This window comes from Scardinius erythrophthalmus (genome assembly GCF_964197995.2).
Source record: "Scardinius erythrophthalmus genome assembly, chromosome: 4".
Taxonomy (NCBI): Eukaryota; Metazoa; Chordata; class Actinopteri; order Cypriniformes; family Leuciscidae; genus Scardinius; species Scardinius erythrophthalmus.
Genome location: NC_138224.1, coordinates 1,224,272 through 1,231,771, shown reverse-complemented (window position 1 = coordinate 1,231,771; position 7,500 = coordinate 1,224,272). Strand labels below are relative to the sequence as shown.

Genomic DNA, 7,500 nt, shown 5'->3' with positions numbered 1-7,500 from the left:
TGCATCTATCCATGATAAAAGTGCATCTATCCCATATAAAAGTGCATCTATCCATCATAAAAGTGCATCTGTCCATCATAAAAGTGCATCTGTCCATGATAAAAGTGCATCTGTCCATCATAAAAGTGCATCTATCCATGATAAAAGTGCATCTATCCCATATAAAAGTGCATCTATCCCATATAAAAGTGCATCTATCCATGATAAAAGTGCATCTATCCATGATAAAAGTGCATCTATACCATATAAAAGTGCATCTATCCATGATAAAAGTGCATCTATCCATGATAAAAGTGCATCTATCCCATATAAAAGTGCATCTATCCCATATAAAAGTGCATCTATCCATGATAAAAGTGCATCTATCCATGATAAAAGTGCATCTATCCCATATAAAAGTGCATCTATCCCATATAAAAGTGCATCTATCCATGATAAAAGTGCATCTATCCATGATAAAAGTGCATCTATCCATGATAAAAGTGCATCTATCCATGATAAAAGTGCATCTGTCCATGATAAAAGTGCATCTATCCATGATAAAAGTGCATCTATCCATGATAAAAGTGCATCTGTCCATGATAAAAGTGCATCTGTCCATCATAAAAGTGCATCTATCCATGATAAAAGTGCATCTATCCATGATAAAAGTGCATCTATCCCATATAAAAGTGCATCTATCCATCATAAAAGTGCATCTGTCCATCATAAAAGTGCATCTGTCCATGATAAAAGTGCATCTGTCCATCATAAAAGTGCATCTATCCATGATAAAAGTGCATCTATCCCATATAAAAGTGCATCTATCCCATATAAAAGTGCATCTATCCATGATAAAAGTGCATCTATCCCATATAAAAAGTGCATCTATCCCATATAAAAGTGCATCTATCCATGATAAAAGTGCATCTATCCATGATAAAAGTGCATCTATCCATGATAAAAGTGCATCTATCCATCATAAAAGTGCATCTGTCCATCATAAAAGTGCATCTGTCCATGATAAAAGTGCATCTGTCCATCATAAAAGTGCATCTATCCATGATAAAAGTGCATCTATCCCATATAAAAGTGCATCTATCCCATATAAAAGTGCATCTATCCATCATAAAAGTGCATTTATCCATGATAAAAGTGCATCTATCCCATATAAAAGTGCATCTATCCATGATAAAAGTGCATCTATCCCATATAAAAGTGCATCTATCCCATATAAAAGTGCATCTATCCATCATAAAAGTGCATTTATCCATGATAAAAGTGCATCTATCCCATATAAAAGTGCATCTATCCCATATAAAAGTGCATCTATCCATCATAAAAGTGCATTTATCCATGATAAAAGTGCATCTATCCCATATAAAAGTGCATTTATCCATGATAAAAGTGCATCTATCCCATATAAAAGTGCATCTATCCCATATAAAAGTGCATCTATCCATCATAAAAGTGCATTTATCCATGATAAAAGTGCATCTATCCCATATAAAAGTGCATCTATCCATAATAAAAGTGCATCTATCCCATATAAAAGTGCATCTATCCCATATAAAAGTGCATCTATCCCATATAAAAGTGCATCTATCCATCATAAAAGTGCATTTATCCATGATAAAAGTGCATCTATCCCATATTAAAGTGCATCTATCCATGATAAAAGTGCATCTATCCATGATAAAAGTGCATCTATCCCATATAAAAGTGCATCTATCCATGATAAAAGTGCATCTATCCATGATAAAAGTGCATCTATCCATGATAAAAGTGCATCTATCCCATATAAAAGTGCATCAATCCATGATAAAAGTGCATCTATCCATGATAAAAGTGCATCTATCCCATATAAAAGTGCATCTATCCCATATAAAAGTGCATCTATCCATGATAAAAGTGCATCTATCCCATATAAAAGTGCATCTATCCCATATAAAAGTGCATCTATCCATCATAAAAGTGCATTTATCCATGATAAAAGTGCATCTATCCCATATAAAAGTGCATCTATCCCATATAAAAGTGCATCTATCCATCATAAAAGTGCATTTATCCATGATAAAAGTGCATCTATCCCATATAAAAGTGCATCTATCCATGATAAAAGTGCATCTATCCCATATAAAAGTGCATCTATCCCATATTAAAGTGCATCTATCCATCATAAAAGTGCATTTATCCATGATAAAAGTGCATCTATCCCATATAAAAGTGCATCTATCCATGATAAAAGTGCATCTATCCATGATAAAAGTGCATCTATCCCATATAAAAGTGCATCTATCCATGATAAAAGTGCATCTATCCATGATAAAAGTGCATCTATCCCATATAAAAGTGCATCTATCCATGATAAAAGTGCATCTATCCATGATAAAAGTGCATCTATCCATGATAAAAGTGCATCTATCCATGATAAAAGTGCATCTATCCATGATAAAAGTGCATCTATCCATGATAAAAGTGCATCTATCCCATATAAAAGTGCATCTATTTAATATTTGACTGCGTTTGGTCCTGGTTCTGTACCTGTGGATCAGGCCGATGGTTTTGTGAATGGCCACACGTCCACTGCCCTCTTTCGACTGGCCGTCGCGTTTGTCGCGGGCGTACATGTTCTTTTCAGAGAAATTACAGCCCAGGAAATCAAAATGGGCGCAGTTTAGTGAGATCAGCTTCGGATACAACATGTTCTCCACCTGGAAAGCAGGAAAATGAAAATTTGAACTAACTAAATTTAAAACACTTAAAATAACTCAATTTAAAACAATTAAAATAACGTAATAAATTTCAAACATTGAAAATAATTGATTCAATTTAAAACATTTAAAATAACTGATTACATTTAAAATATTTAAAATAATCGATTAAATTCAAAACTCTGAAAATAACTGACTATATTTAAAATAACTGACTAACTTTAAACACTTAAAATAACTGAATAAATTTAAAACACTTAAAATAATATGAAATTTAAAACATTAAAAATTATCAAATAAATTTAAAACAGTTACAATTTTTAAAACATTTAAAACAATGTTTAACAATGAATACATTTATTTTTATGGCTAGAAATTTTAGGCAAAAAAATACATGAAAGTGAGATCGCGGGAGTCTCACACACACACACACACACACCTGCTGACTCTCGTCCGTCAGGTTGTTGCCGTACATGAAGCATCCTCTCTTGGAGGCGTGGCCATGCAGGTCTATATAATACGCCACTCCGCTTTCCTGGGGCGGGATCTGCTCAGAGGGGGCGGGGCTTGTCACTACAGGGGCGTCGCCTCTGCTCTGCGTCGATTGGTTCTCATCGCAAGGCCCCGCCTCCTTCTCGACTCCGCCCTTCTCCCAGCTCTCCTCCAGCTGCATCGGGATTGGCCCGTCTCCTCGCTCCGCCTCGTTGCGCTGGTTGAGACAGCGCTCTAGCTCAGTGGGCATGGTCACCAGAAGGGTGGTGTTTGATTGGTTGGAGGTTTTGAGGGCGGAGGGAGTGTTGTTGCCGAGGCGATTGTGCATGTGGTGGTAAAGCAGGAGAGATTTGGCGCCGTAGATGGAGGGGTGCAGATCTGGACTGGGGTTCACATACTGTCTGTTCAGATTCACACCGCGGGAGTCCGTCCTGCAAACACATAAAACACTCACATTTAAATTCATTTAAAGGTGCAGTGTGTAAGTTTTAGCAGCATCTAGTGGTGAGTTTGTGAACTGCACCCAACAGAAGTTACGGTGGCCGACAGGAAGTGATGTCGTCGTCTGAGACAGCAGAGAGTAGCCAGTTAAACAATGAGGTTTCTTTACAAAGATAAATGAAGAAATTATGTTTTCTTTATTATTCAGTAAAACTATATGTTATTGCGAATATTATTGTGACTTTTTCATCATTGAACAAGAACAACATAGTGATGAAACGCGTTTGTCCGTTCAGGGCCACCGTAGAAACGTGAATGTAAGCGGACCCGTGGTGTGTGTGGAGAGAAACGCCTCATTCTAAACTAATAAAAACACAACGGTTCATTATGTAAGGTCTTTATACACCACTGAAAACATAGTTATGTTTATGATATTGCATTTCTGTCGACAGATCCTCCTAAATATTACACAATGCACTTTTAAAACACTGATTCAATTAAAAACATAATTGATTAATTGTTGCAATTAATGTTGAATACACACAAGCGCTCACAGATGACCTCTGACCTGTAATGACCCCTGACGACCCCATCGGGGTTCAGCATGGGAATGAGTTTGAAGACAAACATCTTGCGGAGCGTCTGAGCGCGCGGATCGTCCCGACTCAAGATGAAGTTCAGGAAACCATTGAAAACAAAACTGGACGGCGTCTCTCCGGGATGAACTCGGCTGCTCAGGAAAAACACCTGCACACACACATCCGGAGGAGAGGATGAGGAACGGGAACGGAACGGCTGGTGAGTATGTGCTAGTGCTGGGCGGTATACCGGTTCATACCGAATACTGGAGTTTATTTTTGTTATGATATGAATTTTTAATATACCGCAATCCCGGTGTATGTTGCTTAGCGTTGGGAACGCGACACTATGTGAGAGGGTCTTTTCACTGTCTTGCTCAGATGTGTGTGTGTTACTCAGTACCTGACGGTGAACATGGAGAGGATTCAATTATATTACAGTGTTTCCCATACATTGGTTCACATTATCAACAGGCTTTTGGAAAATCTTTTTGTGGTTGGCATTGACATCGCTGAATAAACATGAGCACTGCACGTTTCACAGTCTAAACACGGCGCGGTGTTTTTATATGAATGTATGTGAACTGACGATCTTTAGAAGAGTTTCAGTGTTATTTTATCTTTCTTTCTCTTTCCTGATAAAGCAGCGTTTATGAGCCGTTACCGGGGAAACCTCCTTGTGTTCAGTCGTTACCGGGGAAACCTCCTTGTGTTCAGTCGTTACCGGGGAAACCTCCTTGTGTTCAGTGGTTACCGGGGAAACCGCCTTGTGTTCAGTCGTTACCGGGGAAACCGCCTTGTGTTCAGTCGTGTGTTCAGTCGTTACCGGGGAAACCGCCTTGTGTTCAGTCGTTACCGGGGAAACCGCCTTGTGTTCAGTCGTTACCGGGGAAACCGCCTTGTGTTCAGTCGTTACCGGGGAAACCGCCTTGTGTTCAGTCGTTACCGGGGAAACCACCTTGTGTTCAGTCGTTACCGGGGAAACCACCTTGTGTTCAGTCGTTACCGGGGAAACCGCCTTGTGTTCAGTCGTTACCGGGGAAACCACCTTGTGTTCAGTCGTTACCGGGGAAACCGCCTTGTGTTCAGTCGTTACCGGGGAAACCGCTTTGTGGTCAGTCGTTACCGGGGAAACCGTTTTGTGGTCGGTCGTTACCGGGGAAACCGCTTTGTGGACGATCGTTACCGGGGAAACCTCCTTGTGTTCAGTCGTTACAGGGGAAACCGCCTTGTGTTCAGTCGTTACCGGGGAAACCACCTTGTGTTCAGTCGTTACCGGGGAAACCGCCTTGTGTTCAGTCGTTACCGGGGAAACCGCTTTGTGGTCAGTCGTTACCGGGGAAACCGTTTTGTGGTCGGTCGTTACCGGGGAAACCGCTTTGTGGATGATCGTTACCGGGGAAACCGTTTTGTGGTCGGTCGTTACCGGGGAAACCGCTTTGTGGTCAGTCGTTACCGGGGAAACCGCCTTGTGTTCAGTCGTTACCGGGGAAACCACCTTGTGTTCAGTCGTTACCGGGGAAACCGCCTTGTGTTCAGTCGTTACCGGGGAAACCGTTTTGTGGTCAGTCGTTACCGGGGAAACCGCTTTGTGTTCAGTTGTTACCAGGGAAACCGCCTTGTGTTCAGTTGTTACCAGGGAAACCGCCTTGTGTTCAGTTGTTACCAGGGAAACCGTTTTGTGGTCAGTCGTTACCGGGGAAACCGCCTTGTGTTCAGTTGTTACCGTTTCCTCTCTCAATCAGTAGAAAATGTGGTTAACACCCAGTCATGCTTAAAAAATATAATAATAACGTCATATACTGTGAAACCGGTATAACAAAAAAATTTAAATAAAAAAAAGCCCTGTTATGTTATGGGTTTTTGGTCATGCCGCCCAGCACTCGTTTGTCCGAGTGTAACCGTGTCTGATACCCGTTTGCCAGTGAAGCAGTGCGGCCTCGGGGTGCTGAGGTCCGGGAAGAGCCTGTCCAGTCGCGGCTCTCGCTCCTCCAGCAAACCGTGACACGACGAAACCGTGATCAGATCCACCCGGTGCCCGTCCAGAGAGTGGCACAGCAGCTCACGGTGAAAGTACACGCTCTCCACTGGACTACAGAGAGAAGAAGGACACGTTCAGTTCAGACGCTACAGGGACAATGTGTGCTTTATAGGAAATAAGAGCAATTAAAAAGATAAGCATTTAAATGTGTTTCAAATATATCGATGTAGTATAAATAATGTATAAAAAGATAAACAAATGCAAAATATGCAATAAAACATTTTTGCAATGAAAATAAGGTGCTTTTTAACGTTTAAAAAAATGTGTAATAAAATATATAGTCATTTAAAAATAAAAAATAATGCAAAATGTGAAATAAAATAAATAGTGTAGATCTAACATTTAAATATCAAAATACGATAAATGTGCAATTAAATATATAGTGTATATTTAACATTTAGGTAAAAAAATTAAAATAATGCAAAATGCGCATTAAAATATATAGTGTTTATTATTTAAAAAATCCAAATAATGCAAAATGTGCAATTAATATATAGTGTTTAATATTTTAAAAAATGAAAATAATGCAAATGTGCAATAGAGCACACAGTGTTTGCTGAAGATGTAGAGCGTGCAGGTGCAGTGATGTGCAGTGATGATGCGTGAGGTACCTGCAGGGCCCCAGTGTGTGTGTGTGTGTGTGTGTGGCGCTCAGGAACTTCTGCTCGAGCTGCAGCATCATGTCCTGACACTCCGTGTACGAGAACGGATAACAGAAGGAGAAATACGTGGTGACGCCTCGGACGTCCAGCAGGCGGTGAACAAACGACAGGATGAACTGACTGTCCGACATCTGCACACACACACACACACACACACACACACACTGAGCTAATGCATTCAGGAGTTATTTATGACTGTATAAAAATAGCAGATTATTTTTAGACATGAACCTGAAATGACACAATGTGTTAGAAGTATATTTATCCAGAAGAGTGTGTGAGTGTGTAGTGTGTGTGAACCTCAAACGTGGGTCTGTCCCGAACCCTCTCCCAGCGCGTTTTCACGGGCAGCGCGCGGACGAACGGAGCCATGCCCTGAGAGTAAAGCTTGCTCTGTTTGTTCATGTTCATCATGTTGATCTTCAGAAGTTTGCCCGGCAACATCCCTCGCACGCTGAAGTAGAACCACGACCTGCGGACACACACGAGCTGTAGAGGTCACGAGGTCAATCACTCGCAGCAAAACCAGGAACGTGGAAGAACAACGTTAATGAGGTTCAGTTTTTATTAGTGATGTAATCTTTTACCAAAAT

The 7,500-nt window shown here is 40.5% G+C and overlaps 2 protein-coding genes across 5 annotated transcripts in view; one reads left to right on the top strand and one right to left on the bottom strand.

Moving 5' to 3' along the window:
• ripply2 (ripply transcriptional repressor 2) overlaps positions 1-7,500 on the top strand; it is a 486,302-nt gene that overhangs the window by 337,784 nt on the left and 141,018 nt on the right. The gene's annotated exons all lie outside the window — the stretch shown is intronic.
• The window catches only part of agbl5 (AGBL carboxypeptidase 5), a 17,597-nt gene that overhangs the window by 6,997 nt on the left and 3,100 nt on the right, over positions 1-7,500 (bottom strand). For all 4 annotated transcript variants that reach the window (XM_081364101.1, XM_081364102.1, XM_081364103.1 and 1 more), the window contains exons 3-8: positions 7,208-7,379; positions 6,857-7,038; positions 6,119-6,296; positions 4,195-4,373; positions 3,133-3,616; positions 2,524-2,693 (exon numbers count right to left, since the gene is read on the bottom strand). In XM_081364101.1, the coding sequence (XP_081220227.1) occupies positions 2,524-2,693; positions 3,133-3,616; positions 4,195-4,373; positions 6,119-6,296; positions 6,857-7,038; positions 7,208-7,379 (1,365 nt within the window). The remainder of the gene's footprint in view (positions 1-2,523; positions 2,694-3,132; positions 3,617-4,194; positions 4,374-6,118; positions 6,297-6,856; positions 7,039-7,207; positions 7,380-7,500) is intronic.